We start from the raw sequence: 26732 nt of genomic DNA, 5'->3' as shown, positions 1-26732 counted from the left end.
CATTTTACTTTAAACTCTGCCCACCGGATCTTGAAAATTTCTCAAGTGTTAATTTAAACACTAACTTATATTTGATTGTATCTCTGCATCTGCTGTTTGAATATTTTTCCTTATCATTTGTTTGGTAAAATAATTATTGTACTTCATCTGATATACCTGGGACATTATTATAATGATAAATAATGAATAGCCCATTTGAAAGCATCTTTAAAACTTCAACAGAACCATGAATGTATAAAATGTCATTAATTTATTTTGGAAATAACTGTTTATTATATTTGTATTATATGTGTTTACAAAACAAAACTTACATGGTGCTAACTATATCCTTTACATATATTATTTTAGTTATTATTTATTATGAAAATGAAAATAATCCATATTCAGTTACCCATGAAGCCCATCTATATTATTAATATTTCATTATACTTTCTTCTATCCTTTTCTCGCATTTTTAAAATAATTTGAGATAAAGATTTTTTTTAATCATCTTGTGGCCTACCTTTAGGATTTTTAATGCCATGTCGAGACCATTTTGCCAATTCATTAGAAATTATTTGTGAGGGGTGCCTGGGTGGCTCAGTCAGTTGAGCATCTGACTTCAGCTTGGCTCATGATCTCATGGTTGATGAGTTTCAGCCCCGTATCAGACTCTCTGCTGTCAGCACAGGGCTCACTTTGGATCTTCTGCCCCTCTCTCTGTCTACTCCTCCCCCACTTGTGCACTATCTCTGTCTCAAAAATCAGTAAACATTAAAAAGAAAATAAGTTATTTATGAACACTTTTTTAAAATGACTGTGTGTGATGTAGTCTTCCACACCATTTTAAAGTGTTTTTAAATAGTTGCTAATTTTTTATGATTATTGATATTAAGGTTTTCATGATGCATAAATATAGGACCCTCCAGTGGACAATCATTTCAGTTTTAAAATAGGAAAGAAGAAAATTGTTTTTATTTGTAAGTGGGGATGATTGCAGGGGCAGGGAGTTGGGATACTTCTTCTGGAGTTGGGATACTCTTGTATCCTGCAACTTTGCTGAATTCATGAATCAGTTCTAGCAGTTTTTTGGTGGAATCTTTTAGGTTTTCCACATAGAGTATCATGTCATCTGCAAAGGGTGAAAGTTTGACCTCCTCCTGGCTGATTTGGATGCCTTTTATTTCTTTGTGTTGCCTGATTGCTGAGGCTAAGACTTCCAATACTATGTTGAATAACAGTGGCGAGAGTGGACATCCCTGTCTTGTTCCTGACCTTAGGGGGGAAGCTCTCAGTTTTTCCCCATTGAGGATGATATTAGTGTTGGGTCATTCATATATGGTTTTTATGATGTCGAGGTATGCTCCTTCTATCCCTACTTTCTTGAGGGCTTTTATCAAGAAAGGATGCTGTATTTTGTCAAATGCTTACTCTGCATCTGTTGAGAGGATCATATGGTTCTTGTCCTTTCTTTTATGGATGTGATGAGTCATGTTAATTGTTTTGTGGATATTGAACCAGCCCTGCATCCCAGGTATAAATCCCACTTGGTCGTGGTGAATAATTTTTTTAATGTATTGTTGGATCCGGTTGGCTAATATCTTGTTGAGGATTTTTGCATCCATGTAAGTTGGGGAAATTGGTCTATAGTTCTCCTTTTTAGTGGGGTCTCTGTCTGGTTTTGGAATCAAGGGAATACTGGCCTCAAAGAAAGAATGTGGAAGTTTTCCTTCCATTTCTATTTTTTGGAACAGTTTGAAGAGAATAAGTGTTAACTCTTCCTTAAATGTTTGGTAGAATTCCCCTGGAAAGCCATCTGGTCCTGGACTCTTGTTTTTGGGGAGATTTTTGGAGTTGGGATACTCTTGAGGGTGATCTGGTCTCCACAAGGATTTGGGTTGAGTTGGGTTCTTCTTAGTAAACCCAGTCTTGGGTGAGAGCAAGACTGAGGATCCCCTGAGTCTCTCCAGAAGGCATCCTGGGATTTTCTTCAGGAACTCCACTTGCCCTTCACCTCATGTTCCTCCTCCCGACCTCCTCCTCTCCTGTCTCAAGGGTTTAAAGTCCCTGAAGGAATAGGAAAGCTGAAAGATATATGCCAACCTCCAGCATGTTTCTCAGGCAGGCACCATGTTTGCTTAGTTACTTACGGCACAGTTGAGGTGGGATGGGTGATCCTTGGAGGCCATGGGCTGGTTTTGAGGTAGGTGCTACACCCCTTCCATCATGCTGAGGACAGCATTTTGGGGTGGGCCTTCATATGCCCTCTTCCCATCAACTCCCACATGTGGATGTTGAAACTGAGGTTGAGCCATGCAGCCTTGTCCCATCACAATTAAGTGGTGCTATCCTGAATGTTGGCCGATTTGTCTCTTGGCATCTGGGGCCTCTAACAAAGGATGATGCTTCAGGTCCACTTGGTTTAATATTCAGGATTCTAAAGCACAAGACCCAAGAGCTGTCTTCCATTCTCAAAAATCATCCAACCTCTTCAACTCACAAACAGCGATCTGCAGAGGCAGGGGTTGCATTTCCCTCCACAGTTTCTCAGGGGACACGTGAGTTCATAGGATAATATTCAGGGAGGAGCTCTATACTCTGTGTAGTGCAAGCTTCATTTTCAGTGTGGTTGTAAAATCGTCTTTAAAAATGTTAATGCTGTAGAGAGATTTGCAAACTTTCACATTTTTTAAATCAGAGCCCTACTTTTACTTTACTTGGCACCTCAGCCCTCAGGGGTTTGGGCCTTTGGGGAGAGTCATGATAGGTGGCGGTGGGAGTTTGCAATAGGGAAAAGGGGCAGGGACAGGGCTCCCTCCATGACGGCCCCGGCCTCACCCAGAGCGAGCTCTGTAGGTACTTCTGGGATGACAGTATTAAGAATTGGTCATTGCCTAATTGCCAAGCCCCAGCAAGGGAATCAAATTCATAGAACTTCTGGGCTCTGTGTGGAAAATACTGCCGCCTGGAAAAGCACAGTGTTAGCAGAGTCAAGGGCTGCACATATGGCTGTCTGGCTTCATTAAGAAGTGAGGTTCCTCAGGGGCCCCTGGGTGGCTCAGTTGAATGAGCATCAGACTCTTGGTTTCAGCTCCAGTCACAATCTCGTGGTTCATGATCTCATGGTTCTCGAGATCGAGCCTCGTGTGGGGCTCTGTTGCTGACAGCACTGAGCCTGCTTGGGGATTCTCTCTCCCTCTCTCTCTGCCCCTTCCCCTGCTCTCTGTCTCTCTCAAAATAAATAAATACACATTAAAAGCTTTTTTGGAAAAAAAAAAAAAAAAAAAAAAGCGAGGTTGCTCCTGAGCTGCTTTTGCCATTTTTTTGCCTCCTTCTTCCCTTTCTCCAGCTCCTCAGTGTCCTGTCTCAGGGCTCCGTAGTACACAGACTGAGGCTCAGAGGCAGAGGTGTTAATGACTGTGGAGCCGGAGGGGACACAGAAGTGGACACGAAGCAGGTCCCACGATGGAAGGGGTGACTACCTGAGGAGGGCACAGTGGGGTACCCACGGAGAGGTGTCCACTGTGGAGGTGTACCTTGTCGCTAACGTTGTTAAGAATGACCATCAACTATGGTCTGTTTTGTTATTGTTAATTTTCTGCAGGTTGTGCACCCTTTACTGCCTGCCCCTCGGGTGGGCTGCCCAGCCACTTTGCCTTTGCCCTGCCATTGAACTGGTGGCAAATTCAGGGTCATAGCTCTGCTTATAGCACTGAGCCGGGGCTGCCCACACACTGTGCAGGAGAGGCTAGCACTCTGCCAGGCTTATGGTAAACAGTGAAATCTTTTTAAGTGGCCACCTTTGGGAGCAGAGCCCAGGGAATTGTGTTGTGTCTGGAGGCTTGGTTTTGTCTTAGCTCTTGAGGGAAGAGATAATGATGGATTCTTTTCTTCTCTCTAAAGAATTGTAAGTTCCTTGATATAAATGGTAAAGGGGGGGGGGGAGTCTCCCCCCCCCCCCTGCCCCAGCTCAAAGTCATCTTCTTTCTGGATAATTTGGAGGATAAACACCCTCCAGGGGTCTCTTTGATTTGCCCCAGCCAGGGAGGGGAGAGACCTGAGGAACACCCTACGAATGACACTCTGGGTTGGGCAAAGTATTTTAAATGTTATAAAAGCCAAACTGTGACAGGTAGGTGGACACTTGGAAATATACTTTAAAGGTGATCAGATTTAACACTGTGGGGACCCTTATGTGATATCCTCCAGCATCACGGATTTCTGCCTGACTTCTTTGTTCAGGTAGGTGGACACTTGGAAATATACTTTAAAGGTGATCAGATTTAACACTGTGGGGACCCTTATGTGATATCCTCCAGCATCACGGATTTCTGCCTGACTTCTTTGTTCTCTTTACATACAGGCTTTTCTGTGAGTAGGAATGCTGTGGTTCTAAGATACTAGCTCAACCTGACCTGAACAAATTATGCATTTTCTCCAAGCTTCGATGTCTTCATCTTAAAATGAAAACATTTGGGGTGCCTGGGTGGCTCAGTCAGTTAAGTGTCTGACTTTGGCTCATGACCTCACAGTTCTTGAGTTCAAGCCCTGCGTCAGGCTCTGTGAGACGGCTCAGAGCCTGGAGCCTGCTTCGGATTCTGTGTCTCTTCCCTTTCTGTCCCCTCTCCTGTTGGCTCTCTCTCTCTCTCTCTCTCTCTCTCAAAAATAAATAAACATTAAAAAAAATTTTTTTAATGAAAACATTAGTATTTAACTCATAAGGTTGGTTTGAGAATTACATGAGAATTACATCTACCGAGGCATAGCCGAGTGTCTGTACATGATGCTTAGTATATAGTAGCCATTCTTCCTGTTGTCCAGGCTTGATGTCTTGAAACTGTTTTTGATCTCTTCTTCTCTCCTATATCTAGGTAATTGTCAAAGATGTAAGCAGAGACTTCAGCAGAAGTGGCGTGTGTTGAATGTTTTGTTGAATGAATTGTTTTGCCTTTGAGTTGGGTATAAGAGCCACATTTTACGCTGTCGCAATGTGTCGGCAGACAGGTTGCACGGGGCAGTGCTCCCCGGTGCAGGCTGACTCATGGGAAAATCCTAGACAGACAGCATTGGCAAGTTATAAACCAGCAAGGCCTTTGGGGGCAGGAACTTAGTAGCAAATCTGTAGGCCCAGTCCCTTGAAGTTTCTTTGTGTTTTCACCTCTTTCTCTTTCCCTCAAATCTCATATGTTTCTCCACCTTCCCAACACCAACTGCTTCACTTATGCTCTCCATGGGATCCTCTCCAGCTTCTCCTAACCCATGGATCTCTAGATAGCTCCATGTCTGGCTAAGCATCTTCAGGGTTTTCTCAACCTGAGCCTCTTCAAATGTGTTGGCATTGTCTGTCTTTCAAAATTTTCTTCCCTCAGAATCTTGCTTCTTCATTTTAGGCTTTTTTTTTCTCTTTCTCTTTTTTCACTGGCAGACTTCTAGAAATAGGGGTCTGCATTTGGATCTTGCCTCCTGATTGCTCCTAACCCATTGGTTCCAGGTCGTTCTTCCCAAGGTTACCCGTAATTGCTTGATCATGAAGCCCAGTGGCCTTTCCCTCATCTCTGCCCTATTTGTAGCCTATTTGAGTGCGTTGTGCTCTTGTGGGTCTACAGAACTCCTGGGCCTCGTGTCTCCTGCTGTTTCTGCCTTTGGCCTCCACATGTGGTACTGGAGGCTTGTCTTCAACCTTCTTACTTTTCACACTCTGCATCCTTTCCCTTGAGGAACTCATTTACTCCCAAGGCTGCAGCCACCCCTCTTGGAGCTGACTCCTAGATCTGCATCCACACTCTTTTCCTGAATTTGAGTCATACTCTTGGCTGGAAAGATCTCTGCCTGATTGTCTCCATCATTATACGAAACTACTATTCGTTTGTGTTCCCTTCCCCCGTTAGCGCCCTCTATGGTTTCATGAGACCCTGTTTATTCCAGCTCTGCTACCATCCATTTGTGCAACTTCAGGCAAATTCTTCAACCTCCTTAGCCTCAGTTTCCACATTTGTAAGATCTAAATGATTTCTGAATCTGAGTCTATAAGCGGATCCTGATACTACTGCTTACTAGCTCAACCTGACCTGAACAAATTATGGATTTTCTCTAAGCTTCAATGTCTTCCTTTAAAAAATTTTTTTAATACTTACTCATTTTTGAGAGACAGAGCATGAGCGGGGGAGGGGCAGAGAGAGAGGGAGACACAGAATCCGAGGCAGGCCCCAGGCCCTGAGCTGTCAGCACAGAGCCCGACGCGGGGCTTGAACTCACGGGCTGTGAGATCAAGACCTGAGCCGAAGGCAGATGCTCAACCGACTGAACCACCCAGGTGCCCCCAGTGTCTTCATTTTAAAATGAAAACATTAGGGGCGCCTGGGTGGCTCAGTCAGTTAAGTGTCCAACTCTTGATTTTCAACTCAGGTCAATGATCTCACAGTTCGTGGGATTGAACCTCACATCAGGCTCTGGGGTTGACAGGGCGAAGTCTACTTGGGATTCTCTCTGCGCCTTCCCCATTTGCGTGCATGCTTTGTCTCTCTCTCTCTCTCTCTCAAAAGAAATAAAAACTTAAAAAAAATAAATAAAATGAAAACATTAATATTTCACTCATAGGGTCGATTTGAGAATTACATGAGAATTAAAGCTGCAAGTGTGCAGCTGAGTGTCTGTAGGTAATGGGTAGTACAGTAGCTATTCTTCCTGTTGTCCAGGCTTGACATCTTGGAACTGTTTTTTGATCTCTTCGTCTCTGCTGTGTCCAGGGAGTAGTCAAATCTTTTTTTTTTTTTTAATTTTTTTTTTAATGTTTTATTTATTTTTGAGACAGGGAGAGACAGAGCACGAACAGGGGAGGGTCAGAGAGAGGGAGACATAGAATCCGAAGCAGGCTCCGGGCTCCGAGCTGTCAGCACAGAGCCCGACGCGCGGCTCGAACTCACGGACCGCGAGATCATGACCTGAGCCAAAGTCGGCCGCTTAACCGACTGAGCCACCCAGGCGCCCCAAAGGGAGTAGTCAAATCTTATCCAGTCTCATCCAGTCATTCCTTGGCAGTGCCTTGATAATGCACTGGCAAGTGCCTTTATCAGTGACTGTCCACTTCCTGCAGGCTGCTGCGGTGGGTCCTTTGTATGTGTTGATTCCCATCTTTCCCATTTCCCACAGTGGAGCAGTTGATATTTCTGCTGAGAAAACAGCTTCAGAGATTTACGTGACTGACTCGGGTCTCATGACTAATAAATATTGGCCAACACCAAGGTTCAAACTAAGTCTGGCTACCATGAAAGCCTGCTCCGTCTCCTCCATCTCAGGCTTTCTCCTTCCCTCCCTCCTTCCTTCTGAGTTCCACTGCCTGCAGTCAAAATCAGTCTCTCCCAATCTTGTGTCTAGCGGCCTGTCTGCCTCAGCCCTCCCAGTTCCCTTTCTTCCCATCCATCATCAGATTTTCCTCCACTTCTTCCTGGGAGACGTTTAACAACCTCCATCATCTCCTGAAGACATCTGGCGTTTAGGGCCTCCCTCTGAAGCCTCATTTCTTATATTCCAGACAAAGAGCTGTTTTGTGTATCTCCAGCATTCTTTGTATGTTTTGTGACTTTGTTTGAAGTTTATTTATTTATTTTGAGAGAGACAGAGACAGTGTGAGTAGGGGAGGGGCAGAGAGAAAGGGAGAAAGAGAAAATCCCAATCAGGCTCCGCACCGTCAAGTGCACAGCCTGATGTGGTTCTCGAACTCACCAAACCGACCTGAGCTGAAACTGAGAGTTGGACGCTTAATGGACGGAGCCACCCAGGTGTCCTTATTTTGTGATTTTTTTTTTTTAAACACTTTTTCTCTGTCCAGATGAAGTCTCATTAGTGGCATAAAAACTCTCCTGACTGGATAAGTCCATTGTTAGTATTGTTATTTTGACAGACACAACTATTTTAGCCAGGTGTTGATACAGATTCATTATTTGGATCATATAAGTGTATGTCATTGGAGCTGCGATTAGAGAGCTCTTTTGGTATGTCTTCTTAAGAGTCTTTGAATTCAGCAGTTGTGTGAATCCTGAATTCATTTTCTGGTTTTCCCTGGTCCCTTCCAGGGCAGTGATATCTGCTATGGAAATGTAACCTGGTGGTTGTGGAGATCAAAGATACCCATCACAGCATTATTACAGCAGAAAGTGAAAATGCTAAAAATCTGATGTAAGGAAATGGTGAGCCAATTATGAACATTATGCAGCCGTTAGAATAGTCTTTGGCAGGAATTCCAGACACCAGGGAAAACAGCTTTTGTTACATTAACAACAACAACAACAACTAACAACAGAATCAAGACAAATAAGCAATAGTCTTCTCATGGAGACTTAAAATATGTAATATAAAATACGGGGGGGAAGGTGCCTGGGTGGCTCTCAGTTGGTTGAGCTTCTGACTTCGGCTCAGGTCATGATCTCAAAGCTCTTGGGTTCGTGCCCCATGTCAGGCTCTGTGCTGACAGCTCAGAGCCTGGAACCTGCTTCGGATTCTGTGTCTTCCTCTCTCTCTGCCCCTCCTCTTCTCACGCTGTCTCTCTTTCTCGCTCACAAATAAATAAACATTAAAAAAATGTTTTTTAAATAAAATATGGGGGGGAAGAGTTGTTGATTAAGGAGTTATTTGTAATTTTTTTCTTGTTTTGCTACAATTTCCTGTACTTGGCAAGTTTGCAGCGATGAAGGCATAACTTTATTGTCAGACAAATGAATGTAATGACTTACAACAAACAAGGGTGCAGAGATAATTCCTTGTGTTGGGGACCCTCAAGATGACGCCTAGATCCAATGATTTGCCGGGAGAACTCATGGGACTCAGCATACAGTCATAGAGATGATTACGACTTATCATGGCAAAATGGTATAAAGCAAAATCCAGAGGAAACTAGGCACAAACCTCAGGACAGACACACTTACATGCTCTAGCAATGAGCTGTAACAACGCACGTGAAATGTTGTCTACCCGGGAAGCTCATTAGAGGCTCCAGTGCCCAGGGTTTTTATTGGGGTTGTTCCCATAGGCAGCCTTTGCCTGGTACCTACCAAAATTTTAGATGCCCAGAAGGAAAGGAGGTGTCCAGCATAAGCCACGCTGTTTGTACCAACCGTTTGAGGCACGGTGAGCCCCTCTTCAGAGGGAAAGGTGGGAACCCTCCCCAAATCCAGTTTCCCAGAGGCCAGTGAGGGGCCAGCGTGAGCAGGCCTTTCTCAGCTGGTCATCTCGGGCCATGTGATCTCTTTTCTGCACATTCCCTCGTTCCTCGTGCCTCCCGTTTCCTTAACTCCGTCAGGGAGTAAATATCAGGATTCTTACTTCTTCTCACCGGCCCTTCCATCATACACTGATGGCCTTTTCAGAGTCCAGTAAAAGAGGCCACTTCTGTTATGTCTGCACTTTGGGATCTGAGAGGACGGTCTGAGGCAGCACGGACACACATTTCTACCACCCACGCCTTTCTCAGGGCCAGAGGGGTGGTTCCTTCGTGGGCCCGGTGGTGAGGCCCACGTGAAGCCCGGGGAGCAGAGGCAGCACCATGAGTGACAGCTTCTAGCTCCTGGCGCCTGGCTTTGTGTGTTTTTCCTTTGGCTTTAACTGCTTCAAAATCAATTAGCTCACTGTCATTAGAGTGCAGGCAGCCACACGTTTGGCCAGGATGCAAGGCCCTAGGGCTCTGAGTATACTTTGGCTTCCCTTCTACAAACAGAATGCGTCGACCTTTCTCTTGGGTGGGACAGACTGCAGAGTGATGGCTTCGTGCCCGCCTTTTGTCGTCCTGGATGATGTCAAGACCCGGCTCATGTCTAGTCCCCGCACTGTTCTGGTCCGTGATGTGATGTCCCTTTCTCAGCATGGTCCTTGACAACCCAGAATGGAGGGGACTCACTGAAGTTCCTTGCTGCCAATCCCCGCCCCCCATCACCCACCGTTTACCCCGCAGACCCCCTTCCAACACCTGCCTGGACACCCACGTACATACCTAAGGCTGCAGGTTCAGTTTAACAAAGGAATTCATTTTCTTCCCATTCACCCCCACCGGCTTTGCCCCGTTTGTGTTCGATGGAATCTGGGACCGCTTCTGCTGTAAAACACACAAACAAAATTTTTGTCGTAATGGAGGCAAGTCCCCTCCATTTGAGATTTTGATATTACCAAGAAGACACAGCACTTCTGCTTGTGCTTGCTTACAGTGTCTGGGCTTTATCCTTGATGAATGCTCCTGGCTTTCTGCAGCAGCCGGTGGGACAATTTATTATGTTAAGCTTGTGTTTACTTTTACTTTTTAATCCCTGCCCTCTTTAGCAATTTACATCGATGAAGATGAAAACGAAATACTTGAATTATCATCAAATAAAACATTCTTGGTCGAGCTAAAGATTCCAGAGGACTGTGTTACCGAGGAGGAGTTGCCTCACCAGCTCAGGAAAAGGGTAATTATATCTTAAGCGTTGTTTACAGAGTCCTTAGCATTAGAATGTGGGTTCTTGGAGAAAAGCTGGCATTGGGCTCTCAAGTAAGTAGCTTCAGGCTTGGATTCTTTGTCTGGGTTTTGGCAGAAACTGATGCTTAGAAATGGGTTTTCTGTAGTGTAAAGCCCGACAGAAGAGCTCTGGTCTCCAGGAAATGCGTCCTGGAAGACAGTGTTCCGTTTCCTCACTCTGGTCTTACATTTGATTCAACCTGTAGTGTCACTGAGGGTCTGTGATGTGCTAGACAGCTTGCCAAGTGTCAGAGCCATAAGGTCTGTGCCCTCAGTGGGGGCTCACAGTCCAAGAAGAGGAAGCAATTCAATAGTTCTAAAACAGGGCAATATGTTCTATCGTGGGAATGCATATAGAATATTTTAAAGGCACAAAGGAGGGGCCTCTAAACTACCTGAGGTGAGGATGAAGGCTTGGAGGGCCTTTTGGAGGAGGTGATACTCGGGATGAGTCTTGAAATATGAGGCAGGAGTGTTCTAGATAAAAGAGTGGAGAACACTGCACAGCAGCGTGTGGTGGGGATTTGCAGAGGCGAGGTGTGGTTTTCCTATTCTTTGGCAAGGCACCGGGGAAAAAGTTTTTTCTTCCCTCAAAGTATCCAAAATTTATTTTGTTTTGTATCTATTCACAGATCTTACAAATTGAATTACTATGTACATATTGATTTTCAGTGTCTTTTGAAACCATAACAGAAGTAGGATTTTTTTAACTTGTTTGATTTTTGATTTTTTTAAATTTACATCCAAGTTAGGTAGCGTCTAGTGCTACAATGACTTCAGGAGTAAATTCCTTAGTGCCCCTTACCCATTTAGCCCATCCCCCCTCCCACAATGCCTCCAGTAACCTTCAGTTGGTTCTCCATATTTATGAGTCTCTTCTGTTTTGTCCCCCTCCCTGTTTTTATATTCTTTTTGTTTCCCTTCCCTTATGTTCATCTGTTTTGTCTCTGAAAGTCCTCATATGAGTGAAGTCATATGATTTTTGTCTTTCTCTAATTTCACTTAGCATATTACCCTCTAGTTCCAACCATGTTGTTGCAAATGTCAAGATTTCATTCTTTTTGATTGCCGAGTAATACTCCATTGTATGTATGTATGTGTATATATATATATATACACACGCCATATATATATATATATATATATACACACACACACACACACACACACACACACACACCACATCTTCTTTATCCATTCATCCATCGATGGACATGTGGACTCTTCCCATACTTTGGCTATTGTTGATAGTGCTGCTATAAACACAGGGGTACATGTGTCCCTTTAAAACAGCACACCTGTATCCCGTGGATAAATGCCTAGTAGTGCAATTGCTGGGTCATAAGGTAGTTCTATTTTTAATTTTTTGAGGAGCCTCCATACTGTTTTCCAGAGTGGCTGCACCAGCTTGCAGTCCCAGGCGCTGAAAATTTTTAACGTTCGCTGACATGGTCAGCCTTTCATTTGAGCCCTTGTATGTGGTGGTGGAGAAATACTGGAGGGTTGGTTGGGTTCACAGCCAGACCCAGGAAAGTATAGGCTAAGAGAATCTAAGCAAGACCAGCCTGCCACGCATTACGTGCTTATCTGCAGTTGATAGGTTGAATGGTGTGAGTCACCCTCCTTTGGTTTCCCTTTGATTCCTAGGAAGGCTCCCACAGGAGGAGATTCTTTCTCGTTCACCCCTGAGTTCGTTTCTGGGTACTGAGGTGCATGATATTTGATTGCGCCTTTGGTCACAGGAGTTTGTGCTCTGGGATGATTATCTGGGCTTCTCTTCTTCCTTCTTTCCCTTGTTTAAATCTTACCTGCAAGCCCCCTTCCCTCCTTTTCTTCCACCTGATTCCAGAGCAAGTGGTCGAGTGAATAGCCTCCTGCCTTTTTCCTCTTGACTGTTTTTTTCATCAAGGGGTTTTGCATTTGCCAAGCAGAAATGAAATGATTCAGCATCTGCACATGTCACGTGTTACAGACTGAATTCTTGATGTCAAAGGGAAATGGATGTTAATCATTCACCTTAGAGCCATATCTCTGGCACAGAGCCGGACATGAGCAGATTCTGCAGGTATTTTTAGCTCATCACTGTGTAGTGCCAGAAGAACAGGGACTGGTGTGATCCCTGAGGCAAGTTTACAGGCCAGTTTGAGCTGGTTCCTTCTGGGATCAGTGGAAATCATTATACATTCCCTGTATACCCACAGGTGCATATGAGATGTATATAAACAACTCCGTAAAACATTTAAAAAAGCTTTTTTTAATGTTTAATTTTGAGAGAGAGAGAGAAAGAGAGAGAGAGAGAGAGAGAGAGAAAGAGCATGAGCAGGGGAAGGACAGAGAGAGGGAAACAGAATGTGAAGCAAGCCCCAGGCTCTGACCTGTCAGCACAACAGCAGGGCTCAAACTCAAGAACCAGAAGATCATGACCTGAGCCGAAGTCAGACGCTGAACCTACTGAGCCACCCAGGCACCATCTCTGTAAAACATTTTTTTAAAAAAGAGCTATCTGGTTTGCAAGATGATACAAGTTAAGGCACAGTGAAGTGAAAAAGCTACTGCCTTCTGGTGTCCCAACCAAATATGTCCAGGAACAAAAGTGAGCAACTTATAGATATTAGTCTTTTTGTTTGTTTGTTTGTTTGTTTGTTTGAGAAAGAGAGAGGGCACACCAGGTGGGGAGGAAGAGAAAGAATCTTAAGCAGGCTCCATGCACCCAGCACCGGGGAGCCTGATGTGAGTTTCATTGTGGGGTTTGACGTGGGGCTCAATCTCACAACCATGAGATGATGACCTGAACTGAAATCAAGAGTTGGACACTTACCTGACTGAGCCACCCAGCTGCCCCATGAGATATTAGTCTTACTGTTAGGTCAAGAACTCCTTTCTTTCATTCACTCAGGCCAACTTCTGGAAGTTTCCGGATATGGAAGGTAAATGAGAATGAACAGTGGAACACCATGTCCTTGCTTTTGCTTTATTGTCTTGCTTCTCTAAACAATTTTCCTAGCCTCTTACTTATCCTACTGCCAGAGTTTTCTTCTCTTGCAGGTGGGGCCCTGATTCTGCTTACGCCAACCTGTTAGGTGCATGTTGTGTTAACCCTAGCCTGTGTGCTTGATGCAGGAATTAACAGTGGCTTCTCCAGTAACACAGGGAAGCTGTCTCCCTGGTCCCGAATTAGCAACTCTGCCCAATTCTGGTAGCTCACTGGGCGCCTCGCTCAGGGTGCACCCAGCCTCGTAGGCACAGCGTGGGACACCAGAGCAAGGGGTGAGAGGTCCCTCATTTCACTTCTTTGGGCCAAAGTAATGTGGTTAGCGGCTCCCAGATATGTGAACATGTCCTAATGACAGCAGGGGACCGTGTCACCAAAAAGAATCAGAAACATAGAGCGGACACTAAAAGGGATCTGATATACCATTTCAGCTCTTAACATAAAATTTTAGCTTAAAATTTTTTTCTGAGAGGCGCCCCTGAGTGGCTCAGTCGGTTAAGTGTCTGATTCTTGGTTTTGGCTCAGGTCATGGTCTCACGGTTGTGAGTTCGAGCCCTGCATGGGGCTATGCACTGACGGCAAGGAGCCCTACTTGGGATTCTCTCTCTCCCTGCCTCTCTGCCCCTCCCCTCTCTTTCTCAAAAATAAACATTTAAAAGTAAATAAATAAAGGGCGCTTGGGTGGCTCAGTTTGTTGAGCATCCATCTGCACAGCTCAGGTCATGATCTCACAGTTGGTGAGTTCGAGCCCCACGTTGGGCTCTGTGCTGACAGCTCAGAGCCTGGAGCCTGCTTCAGATTCTGTGTCTCCCTCTCTCTCTGCCCCTCCCCCACTCATGCGCATGCTCTCTCTGTCAAAAATGAATAAACATTTTAAAAAATAAAAATAAATGAATAAATAAATAAATGACATTTTTTTCTGAGAGTCTACTATATGCAAAATACTACTAGGCCCTAAGGATTAAAAAGGAAGAGGAGAGAAGAAACAGAGAAGGCTGGAAGGACATGATCTCTTCCATAATACGTGTGTGTGTGTTTGTGTGTATGTAAGGAAGTGCGTGGAAAGAACACCATCGCTAGCATTCCCCCCGCCCCCCTCCGCTTCTCCTCCTCCTCTTTCTCCTCCTTCTCCTCCTCCTCTTCCTCCTTCCTGTTGTTCTGCGCAACCCTGTGAGAGCCACCTTCTTACTTCTTGCATGGGCCTGTTGGCAACTTTCTTTTCTCTGAGGCTCAACAACTGTAAGATGACCTAGTCATTTTTTTCTGAAGTTCTTATCACTTTATGCTTCTTTCCTCCTTGGTATTTAGGACACTTTCCTTCTTGCTTCATCCTCACTGGGTAGTGTGGTTACATGCGAGGAGGAGGGATTTAGTGTCTGTAACACCTAGGACTGGATTCTTTGTGAGCAGAGTGGCCTTGGGCAGGTTTCATGACCTTTCCGAAAGCTGTGTCCTTTATTAACGAAAGGGGACGAGGTAGTAATGCCTCTTATGTCAGGTTCTTGTAAAGATCACGGCAAAAGTGTCAAGATTGGAGGCATACAAACTGTAGGTGCTCTGATCCCCCTGCTCCACCTTCAGGAGATTGAATTGGCACCAGGTGAATTCAGTGGGCACGTTTGTGGAAATGTAAGCGCCTGGAGATTCTGTTGGGAAGTAGGTGGGAGACAAAACGAGCAGAGCTCCCCTCAGGGCACTGCTTTTAGGCTAGGATTCCTATCTCTGAAATGTGAGGAAAAGGCTAATCAAAGGCTTGGAGAAGGTATTTGTAATGTAACACCAGCTAGCGTCTAGACTATAACACCAAACATTCCAGATACAGAAGTTGCGGATACTGCCAAGGAACAGGCAACCCAAGAGAAAGACAGGAAACCGATAATAATTCAAAGGTGAGAAATCCCAGAGTTCGTAAACACACACGAAAAGATTCTCAAATCCCACTAGTAAAAATGCATATGGAAAACCATTTTGTACCCCTTAGATTGGCAATAATTAAACCCCCCCCCCCAAAACCTGGTAACGCTAAGTGCCAGCAAGGCCGCCGGAAATGTAACACACTTGCTGGGATGGAGAGCAGTGTAGCAACATTTAGGTGGGCTGGAGACGCATCCCCTCTTGGACCCAGTGATTCCATTGCTCTGCACAGACTCAAGGGAAACTTTTACATGTACAAGAAGAGAGGCGCAGAAATGTTCAAGGGTGATTGCTTGGGCATGGTTTGTGATAAGAGGAGATTCGTGCCAACAGTGCACGTGGCCATCATAAGGGAATGGAAGGGTTGGTGTGACCATTCAGTGACCATTCAGTCAGTGGTGACTCCGCAGGAGTAAGGAGTTAGTGTGAATGACCTCCGTCTCTACGTACCATCATGGGGAGTTATCAAATGTAATTTGGAGTGAAAAAAAGAAGAACGTGTAGACTATGGCACCTTTTATTTGCATAAAAACACAAAGTAATTATGAATTGTTATGTTACGCAAGGAATTATTACATTTGGAAAAACATGGCATGAAAAGGATATGCGCCGACTTGCAGACAATGATTCGTACTGGGGAAGGGAGGGAGGAAAAATAGTGTGTAGGAGGCGGTTTAGCTTTGTTTTCTTTTTGAAATAAAGGGCTGAACTAAGTACAGTAAAATGTGAAGTCACGAAACCTGGGTACTGGGAGCACAGCTGCCATTTGTTGTGTGTGATTGCAGTATTTCATGCATAAAACGAGGACTCTGTATCTTTGCAATTAGAGGCCAGCTCCATTTGGTCCCATTACTCAGGGGAAGGTGCTATTCCTGTTTCTTCCGTGGCTGTTTCTCCTCACAGTAAAGCTCTGCGGAAAGGAGAGAAGAAGCCCTTGTCCAGTGGTGTGCCAGGCCCCGGGTGGCCTGTTCTGCCACCTTCCCAGCCCCTGCCGTGTTGTCTCCTGCCCGGGGTCTTGGGGTTTGTTGGGCTCTGGCTGCAGACCACTCCCAGCGTGAAGGCTACAGGGGTCAGCACGACACGTAAGAGATGTTGAAAATTCCAGCCTGGTCACTTGCTCCTTTTAAATGAGTGTTAGCTTGAGTTTCAGTTGGGGTAGGCCCCCACCTTCCTGTTTCTTGGTCCGGGGCCTCTGGATAAGTGAATTCCTACCTAGTATGGAATCTCTGTCTATGAGGGTTTTGCTTTGTCAGGTGATACAGACGCAATATGATCCATCTGTAATGTGTGTGGTTGTTTTCCTTGTTCCTGTTTTTTTAGCTCACAGATGTGTACAGTTCATCCCCGTCTCTGAGTCGTTACTTTACTTCAGTGGAAATTACAGACTTCAGGTAAGAATGTGAAGCATGCCACGTTGCTCTTTCTCTGGAAAGCAACCCCCATCACCATTTGTCTAGAAGGACTTCCTGAGTGTCAAAGCACAAAAGGAACTGATGATGGGATGTGATGGCTTTGGCTTTGGAAGGGTCTTTGGAAACCTACTAGCTCAACTCCCTGATTTTACAAAGGAGCGAAGTGAAGCCCTGATTAATTATATGACTCAACAGGGTCACATGGAAGAGAGGAGAAGCCACTCCCAGGTAAACCATTCCTGCAGATGCTCCAATAAGCTAGGGGTAGGAATAGAAATAGATCTCAGATAGTGACCTGATGTAAATGGTATAATCCAGATACTAGCTTTTGCTTTTGAGGAACACAAGGAATACAGGAGTCCATGCTCCTTATACAATATTAAAAATATAAAGACATCTCATACAGGGAAAGTCTACCATTTCCTCCCACCCACCTACTACCCCTGGATATTGCATGTTCTAGTCAATTCCATACATATGGTATGTTCTGCTCCCTTCTACTGAATGGGCTGCCATCAACAGTTTGGTGTGATTTCTTCTATTCATGTACTTACAATATATACTTTATATATTATACATGTATAGTAAATACATGCATATATATAGGTTTTTTTTATATATCTCTTAGTCCTAAATATTTTTGTCTCTATCTATAGAACCTAGATAAAAGGTGTATGTGTGTAGGGGTGTCACTTGATTATTTTTTTGTACTGGTAGGAGAAGATTTAGATGACAAAGCTTTCTTATCCACTATTCTTAAGATATCTCTGGAATGTGACCATCACAGATAGTATTATCTTAAAAAAGAGATAGTATTATATTGGGATTCCTGCTTCTCAAACTATAAATTTCCCAAACCATAATCTTAGTACAGGGGGGGAAGCATTAGTACAGGGGGGAAGCTACCCAGGTGATAGAACCACGGGATAGGGCCAAAAGGGACCTGAAGTCTGAAACTGCATACAGTGGCGGGTTGCCTTGACAGCTCCATCCCTCTTTCTTTATGGACCCCCCACTGTGCATATCACCTTATGGTTACATCTTTGACATTGCTCGTTTTAATCACAAATTACTGGTATTAAAATGCCGATAAAAAAGCCCAACACATTTTCCTGTATATACTAGCCCCGACTTGCAACTTAAAGACAGAGCTGAGAAAGGAAAGACACTCAGCCTGGAGGGTCTTTCTGAGAATCCAGCCCCCATATTATGGGTTTAGAGGAGGTGGGGCTGCATAATGGGCTGGGGTAGACATTGGGGGGAACAAAACAAAAACAGTAGAAGGTTGAACCAAATGTGGCTAGAAATCTGAAGATTAAATGTTAGAGAATTTGTTTTTATGAGTTATTTGAAAGAAAAATCTAAGACTTTAGGATTTTGGGTAGAGGAGCTCTGCACGGGAAGCACTTTTGTTGCATTTTAAGAGGTCCAGGCAGCGTTTTAACAGTGTTGGGATGAGTAAGAAACAAAAGCCATTGTCCCCCAGAAGGTGCTGCCGCTAGCGGGCAGGAGACAGCCAGAGACCCCTGGCAGCCAGGTTTGTGTCTACACGGGATAGTGACCTCAGTCCTGCCCCAGCCCAACAGGAACCTGCGAAAATGGCCTTTGGTTCGTCAGTTGCCAGGCGCACTCTAATAGTGGGCAGCTGAGGCGAAGCCCACATGGCTGTTTTTCCTGAAAGTCCCTCCTTTCCCCTCAAGATCTAGCCTTAATGTAAACTCCCCCAGTGGGTGACCTGATGTGGTGGGACTAGGTTGGGCTAGCCAGGCTGGGTTAGGCAGGGCAACCCTCTCTTTCAAAAACTTCTGGTCTAGTCTTCTGAAAGTCAGCTTGTGATCCTTTCCATAAGCCAGCCTGAGACCTTGCCCACCTGTGGGAGTGCAGGGTGAATGTACGCCTTGATGTGCAGCTTGATGTGCTATCAATGGTCAACCTCGATGTTGACCATCGATAGCAATAACTGGCAGGTGGAGCACGGGGAACAAGTAATGACACCTGCACACTTGTGTCTCTGGCTGAGAGCCTGAACGTGCATTTTGCAGCCCGTCCATAGCAGCACACATAAACCGAGAGGTTCTCCACAGTCTCGATGGTATTTTGTTCATCCGAACGGCAGAGTTTGGCACACTGCTTGGCTGTCACGGGTTATAAACCTGCAGCCACATGAATATGAGAATAGTGGCCTATGTGACCTCTGGCCACAAGAGGGAGCTCATTCCCCATCCTTAGCAGGACCGGCGTTCTGATCCAGGCTCCCGGGAGCGGCAGGTCAGTCAAAAACTACCCTAGGGTGAGAGGCTCAGATGTGGCCACCTCTTAATTATTTTATTGCAGGCTCTTAATCAGGGCCTTCTTGAACCAAAGTATGTGGATAACTTTGAAAAACCTGTATGTCGAGGTAGCATTTGTAGCATTTAACCAGCCGGGGTAAGCTACTAATTAACCAAAGATAGCCCTATGGTTATTTCCATTTTGGGACTGGAAAAATGTTCTAGGAAGATGGAGACCCCTTTTCCTTAGGTCCCTTTCCTGAGAGTTGCAAAGCTGAGAGCCTCGAGAGGTGGAAATTGGACAGAAAACGGGTCTCACTTTGGAGCTGTGATATGCTGCCGCTACACAGGGCAGCCGGTGGGAATTCGGGAATTCTGGAGCCAGCTGGTGGCAGGGAGCTTTGCGTCCTACCTCAGACATTTTGTAGGTTAAGGAATGAACTGGTTAAACCAAACAGCTGTGACAGTCACTTGTCGGGGCAGGGAGAGGGTGGAGCGTGAGGATGTGGAGAAGCGAATACAAGAGGAGAACAGGGCTTCCCTGCCTCAGGGGATAAAAGGCTGGTATTAGGGCAGAGGATGGGCCAGCCCTTGGATCGTCCTTGACAGCAGCTGCATGGCGACTCTCCCTTCAAGGGCCTCTCCCAGGGGTTTCCTAGAGGATGGGCTTTAGGTGGAAGGAAGAGGTTAGGGTCATCTCAACTTTCTGTGGCGAGATTACAGAAGAGGGTTCTTCTAGGACAGTATGCCCTTTGCCTTTTTGTACTGGAGGAACATGAGGAACTAGAAAGAGGGTCGTGCTAAAGTCAGCTTCCTGGGTTGCTGTGTGATGCTGTTGATCTGTGTTGCTGTGTCTGTTTGGCGTGCCTTTCAGCAGTGAAAATGCCACCGTAGCCTACCACCTGCAATTTGGGGTTCCTTCAGAAGATGACAGTTTTATGAAGTATATGATGAGTAAAGAGTTGGTGCTGGGCATTTTACTACAGGATCTCCATGATCAGAGAGTGTCCGGTTGTGAGACTTTGGGGCTTGATCCAGCATCCCTCTTGCTCTACGGTAAGTCGAAGAAGTCAGGAAGGCAGAGTTGTGACCTTCAGTAAGTGAACCAGATGGAGGGCAGCTGGTTTGGTTTGATTTCTGCGCAAGTGATGTTCACGCTCCATGGAGGAGGTTACGGTCCTGCCTCCATGAGCAGACAGAGTAGGTGGGAAAAAATAATTAAATTGTAAAGATGAGGCTAAATGTTTCCCTGTTGTAGCTCACCCACATTTGGAGTCCCCTATCCCACTTTGCAACATCATTGGTGAGCTTCATGAAAATGCCACGGTTTCACAAGAGAAGTATTGAATTTGGAACGAATGATACCGCTAAATCATTGAAAGATTATCTCAGTATGAGAAACCGATCTCCTTTTTCTGTTGAAGTCCACTGAGTCTATTACATTAACAGACGGGCATGAAAGGGCAAATCAGTCTCTTTGGAAAGTTAATCAACTTACTCATCTACTTTTGAAACCAAGAGTGGAATGAGAACATTGGTATGTTACTTTTCATCAGCATGGAAAACACCCTGCTTGTCAGAACCTGAGAATTTTTAAGACTTTGCACAAAACCCGGTGAAAAGGAAGGTGGGGAGGTGAAGTAACCACAAGCCTTGGAGACGTGCCTCCATTGGGTCTGCACTGGGAGCTTCGGCCTGACCTCTGGTCTCACTTGCCACCCTGATCCCTCGCTTGGAGGCACAGGGGCCCTTGTTAGTTAGCCCATAATGCCGACCATCTTGTATATTTCATCATCTGCGATCCGCTGGAAATACTTTCTGCACACCGGTGGTAGTAAATACCAGTTAAATGAGTGAAAAAGGCAAATTAGGAGATGTAGTTAGCACCAGGCATGGTGCCAGCCAGCCTAGAATCAGAAGAGCAGGACAGATTGCCAAGTACTCCTGTTCCTACATAGTATGAGAAGGGGTGTTCATTCTACTGGCATTTCTTGATGACGGGAAGTGAAAGCAGGCTAATCCTTGTTTAAGACGGTGTAGCTATATAAAGCAGGTCTTAAAGCTTGCTTTTTCCCAAATAAGTAGAATGAATGATATTCAGAAGGCCAAATTTAAGCTCACTGAGAATGAATTGCTTCCTCACAGAGCAGTTTTACTTACCTGAATAAGTAAAGTGTGTCTGTGGGCCAGACAGAGAGCATCCAAGTGTAGGGTGAAGAGGTTATGCACCCCTCAACAGGAATTTTAGAAAGAGAGAGAGAGAGAAGGGAGGAAGGAAAGAAGGGAGGCAAGGAAGGAAGGAAGGGAGGAAACCCTTCAACCCCCTGCTGTATGAAGAGGTGAGAGAAGGGAGGTGCAGCTGCCTGAGATGCGTCTGGTGGCCGTTGCTGTGTCATGAGTGATCTCGATTTTCCGAGCCCCCTCTGTACTTTGGTGGTTACCAGCTCTTTCCAAAGGTAGGCAGGGAAAGTAGAAGAGGAGGGTGAGAAAAAGTTGAGAGGGTTATAAGAGTGGGAGGGCCACTCAGAGGGCAGTGGCTTGTGAGCCTGGGGAGAGCTTGGGAAGAATTTGAGCTCAGACAGATGGCCTTGGAGACATATCCCCGGGGCCAGACGGCGGCAGGTGTCCAAAGGATGCAGCCAGGAGTAAGCAGGAGATTGTATCATTGTTCCTCTCAGACCTTTCTGCTGGGGGAGGGGGGTTTCTATGACCCCGCGACCACTTTCTAGAGCATGCATGTGCAGTGTTTGAGCCATTTGATACCCTCAGGAGTGTGAGTATCAGTCCAACACAGTGACCACTTGGGAAGAGTGAGGAAGAAGAGAGACCCCGAAAAGGCAGGCAGGCTAAGGGAGGGGACGAGCTCAGTCAGGGATAGGTGGGCTGAGCAGAGGCCCCTGGGAGGGACCCAGTGAGACCCCATGTGTTCTTAGGCCAGTTTTCCATGTTCACCGCACTGCGGGTCTGAGGGTTACCCCATCCACCCCCATGATCCTCTGGGCAACCAGTTTCCCACAGAGATGCTGTTCCAATTCTGCAAAGAGCAATGATTCTTCTTCTTCTTCTTTTTTTCTAAGTTTATTTATTTTGAGAGAGAGAGAGTGAGAGAGAGAGAGAGAGAATCCCAAGTAGGCTCTGCACAGTGTGGAGCCTGATGGGGGGCTCGAACTCACGGATTGTGAGATCATGACCTGAGCTGAAGCCAGGACTTAACTGGGCCACCCAGCCACTCCAAAGAACAATGATTCTTAAAATTCTTTTTCCAGGGGCGCCTGGATGGCTCAGTTGGTTAAATGTCTGACTTCTTGATTTTGGCTCAGGTCATGATCTCACAGTTCGTGAGTTCAAGCCCTGCACTGTCAGTGCAGAGCCTACTTGGAATTCTCTCTTTCTCTCTCTCTCTGCCCCTTCCCCAGTCTCTCTCTCTCTCTCTCTCTCAAAATATGTAAACTTAAAAAAATATTTTCCCATGTAATAAGAGCTTTTAGGATTGATTCCCTTAGCAACTTTCAAAGGTACCACACAGCAGTGTTAACTCTAGCCCTCATGCTGTACATTCCACCCCCAGAACTTATTTATCTTACAACTGGAAGTTTGTGCCTTTTGACCACCTTCACCTGGCCCTCTCCCTCTGCAACCCATCTGGTCTCTTTTTCTATGAGTTTGTTTTTCCTAGATTCCACGTGTGAGATCGTGCAACATTTTGCCTTTCTCCGTCTGACTTAGGTCACATAGCATGCCGCCCTCAAGGGTAACGGAACTGCTTTACTAGATCTCACCTCCCCCTTCCGCTATTTTTGAGCTCCTTCACTTTATGGGTGTTTGGGGGCCTGGGGATGGGGCGGGGGTCAGTCTGTTTTACAAATGTAAAATGGCAGCATGAGTTATTTTAGACATCTTGACCTGGGGTAGTTATTTTGTACTGTTTTCGCATATGTGAAGGACTCAGCTAGACTAAATGAAGGCAAAAGCCAGATTTGTGTGAGAGAAAAGAGGAAAATGCTGCAGGCAGTGAGAAGAGTGAATCCTGTTTGCACATTTTGGGGGTAAACTGATGAGCTGGCTGTAGGCAGAGGAGCCAACGTGTGAGTTCCGGTTTTGACAGGACTGCTTGGTATCTAGGAAAATCACTTAGGTTGTGTATTGATTTTCCAGGAATCTTGGAAAGTTTAGCCAAGAGGCACTAATTCTCAAGTGGGGTCAGTTTTGCCCCTCCGCTGCCCCCTCGGGGTAGCTGGTAATGTCTGCCGATGTTTTTAGTTGTCACGATGGTGCGTGTATGAGATACTAGCATCTAGCATCTAGATACCAGCATCTGACCATCTTACAAGACACAGGGCCCCTCTCTACTGTGGTAGAGGTTTTTCCCCTCTGGGGAAAAAAACAAAAAAACCAAAACCTCAAGGCAACCTGGCTGGACGCATGTTTGACAACATCCCTCATGACCCTATAGCATGAGACCACTCAATCAGGCTGCATGTTTGTGTGTGACCATATAGGGAGACAAAGAAATAGAAAATGTATATAAAAAACTACGCTACCTGCCGTTCGGGGCTCAGTGCTTCGGGTACGAACCCAGCTAAGCGGCGCCTGCATGGGCGAAGTTGCTTCCTGGAAAGAAAAGCCTCAGTGTCACGACTCTCTGTGCGAGAATCCTGCTACACTACTACAAAGATTTGTCCAGCCCCAAATGTCAACTGTGAGGACCCTGTGGCAGTGCATGGACCCTCCATGTGATGGTCCTCAGGTCCTTGCATGGGCATCTCCACCTTGGTCAGGCCAGGTCCACGCCATTTCCCTCATCAGACTAGACTTGCTCACAGTCTATTATATACCATTTAACACACTGAAAATTTAGAAGCTAGTAGATATCTATTAGCTAGAGGCTAATAGATTATGAAAACATCATTTAAATGTCCTCAGCACCCAAAAGGCTTCAACAAAATGTTATCGTGAATCATACCCAAATGAATGAGCAACGGGTTATCTGCGTTTTGAAAAGCATTCAGGGGCACGTGGGTGGCTCAGTCAGTTGAGGTCCCACTCTTGATTTTGGCTCAGGTCATGATCTCCTGGTTGGTGAGTTCGAGCCCTGCATCGGGCTCATGCTGATGGTGTGGAGCCTGCTTGGGATTCTCTCTCTCTCTCTCTCTCTCTCTCTCTCTCTCTCTGCCCCTCCCCAGTTTGGGGGCTATCTCTCTCTCTCTCAGAATCAAATAAAAAAAAAAAAAAAAAAAAAAAAAGCATTCAGAGATACGTGTGTGTATTGACCGAAGAGAAAACTTCCTCTGTTAGGGATTTATAGGCATTTCAAGTTTACATAAGAGTTTATTTTCGAACCCAATGAAATAAAATGAAAGCATAAATCTGTACAATAATCATGATTTAAAAAAATTAATGACTTCCGTTTGTATTTTCTTTTCAGAATGAAGCGGTGGATACCAGTCTGTATCTGAAAGCAGTGCTCCACTGAGTTTGGGGATGAGAGAATTCATGTCATTTTCCAGAAGGGATCCTGTGAATTAACGTGGAAGGACTGGCAATGGCCTCTCCCCCCCATTCTGCGTTTATGAGGTCTGGCTCCGCCTCCAGCAAAACAGTACCTGCGAGCTACTGCAGCTGGGTTCAGCCTTGACAAAGGCAGGAAGCCCACAGTGGGGTTGGGGGTGGGGGGTGGGGGTAACGGGGTAGGTGGGCGGAGCTTGCCACGTGGGGCTACTGCTATTCTTGGAGCACTAGTTGCCCCCACCCACATGTGGACACTTTCACTTTAGTGCAAAGGTGACCTTTGAGGCGGGATCTCCTCAGCCCGTGCTGGTGGAAAGAGAACACAGTAGGTAGGCAGGGGTGAGGGACAACTGAGCCCCTCGCTCTCTGAAATCCCCTCCCATTCCCCCACTCCCGATATGATATTTGATCTACCTCCAAGCAAGACTGTGAGGAAGGCACTGGACAAGACCAGAGCGGCAGAGTTCTGGGTCTATTTCCGTGACCTGCAGATCTTCGCAAACCGGCCTTGGCCACATTATCCGCTATCCCTGTGTTATGTATAGCTTCGGAAATACCACGCGTGTTTATTTCCCATCTTATTGCTCCCGTGACTCCTGAACCCCACTTTTGGAAAGTGGGTCCCTGTAAGCTTGGGTGTTTGAACACACAGCTATCATTTGGGATATTTTTGCCAATTTACAGTTTGTCACACTTCCATCCGAGAAACATTAAGTCTGCCTAGCCATGTGCTGTAGATACTACACCCGGGATTTTTATTGTCCAATGTTACTGGCCTTCCTATAAAACTCCGTGTCTTCAGGCAATGATGCTTTATCTTATTGAAGATGGTTTGAAGCAGTTTCCAACTCTGTTGGAAAGAAACTGTTGGAGGCTTAATGCCAACTTGTTTGCCGGCTGAAGGGAGCATTAGTGACTGTGTTGATCATCTGTGGGTACAGAATTGCCTAGCACGAGGAAGCACAGTATTTGTTTTGTGGGGAAAATTGATTTGCTGGAAACTTTCCAAGAGAGAGTGTTGTGATCATATAATAAGAGTCTTAGCCCCGGTGTCTCAGTTAAATTGGCTGTGGGTGGACATCAGCATGAGGGGCTATTGTATATGGGGTTGTGTCCAAATGTGCGTGTCAGGCCAGATTTGCCTTGGTCTTTTTGAGATCCAGGACTCTGGAAAATGTGAATTTGCTTTCTTATTTAACTAGAGGGTGCATTTATTGTAAACTTGGTGTGCCATTTTGAGGATAGTTCCTTAAACTAGCAAAATAGGTGAATTTCCCTTCTTCCTCTTTATTTTTTACATGTCAAATGTAAATCTTAGTGTGTTTGTACTTTGTAGAATGTAATGAGTAACTTTAATGGAGAAGGATTTAAAAATATTTACAATAAATTATTTTTGCGTGGTCATTGTCACATTACTATTGCTTGGTAGCTGTTGACTCTCCAGGGCCATGATTTGGACTGGCATTTTCTTGCAGTTAATGGTGTTGGAACTGATTTTTTTCATTTCCCTGAGGGCAGCTTCCCCTTCTGAGTAAGACTGAGCTGGATGGGCTGGGGTGGGCTGGGTTCTCCTCCTTGCCAGTGAGAGCGGGGAGGGGCCCTCTCTCTACCTTCCAGTTCCTCCCAGGGCTCTCCCAGTAGGACCAGGTGTCTCAAGGGCCTGGGGCCAAAAGGAAGGACCTGTTCCTGTGTGGAGACAGGATGGTGTGGTTTTCCCTTCTCCTGAGAGGCAAGTACCTTTTCTTGGGTTTTGACCCCTTGTGAATCACACAGAAGACTTTCCATAGGTGTGGCTCTTTGGTTCATGTGCTGTGGAAAGAGTTGAACTTTGTGACTAAAGCATTTTGAGGTGTCTGGAAAAAAAATGGCACTCATGTATACACTGTTCTGCAATCGGAGATGAGTTTATGGGTCGCCACACATCTTAACGGTGAGCACAATGCCTGGTGCTTGATAAGGTTTCAACAACTATCTGTGAAGCAATTGAAAGATTTAAGAAGAGAAACCGGGGTGCCTGGGTAGCTCAGTTGGTTAAGCGGCCGACTTGGGCTCAGGTCATGATCTCGCAGTCCGTCAGTTCGAGCCCCGCGTCGGGCTCTGTGCTGACAGCTCAGAGCCTGGAGCCTCTTTCAGATTCCGTGTCTCCCTCTCTCTGACCCTCCCCCGTTCATGCT

At 45.6% G+C, this 26732-nt stretch overlaps 1 protein-coding gene across 4 annotated transcripts in view; it reads left to right on the top strand.

The window, feature by feature from the left end:
• The window catches only part of C5H3orf52 (chromosome 5 C3orf52 homolog), a 33391-nt gene extending 7418 nt beyond the window's left edge, over positions 1-25973 (top strand). The window contains exons 3-6 of one of the 4 annotated variants that reach the window (XM_058731440.1): positions 10285-10412; positions 16689-16759; positions 20037-20106; positions 24476-25973. In XM_058731440.1, coding sequence (XP_058587423.1) covers positions 10285-10412; positions 16689-16759; positions 20037-20106; positions 24476-24523 — 317 coding nt within the window. In that variant the 3' untranslated portion in view covers positions 24524-25973. Of the gene's footprint in view, positions 1-10284; positions 10413-16688; positions 16760-19924; positions 20107-24475 lie in introns of all 4 variants that reach the window. The other 3 variants (XM_058731439.1, XM_058731438.1, XM_058731441.1) reach the window with 3 other exon arrangements.
• The last annotated feature ends 759 nt before the right edge of the window (positions 25974-26732 follow it).

Source organism: Neofelis nebulosa, chromosome 5 (genome assembly GCF_028018385.1).
Source record: "Neofelis nebulosa isolate mNeoNeb1 chromosome 5, mNeoNeb1.pri, whole genome shotgun sequence".
Taxonomy (NCBI): domain Eukaryota; kingdom Metazoa; phylum Chordata; class Mammalia; order Carnivora; family Felidae; genus Neofelis; species Neofelis nebulosa.
Note: the sequence above shows the minus strand (reverse complement) of the source record. Positions and strands in the feature narration are given on the sequence as shown.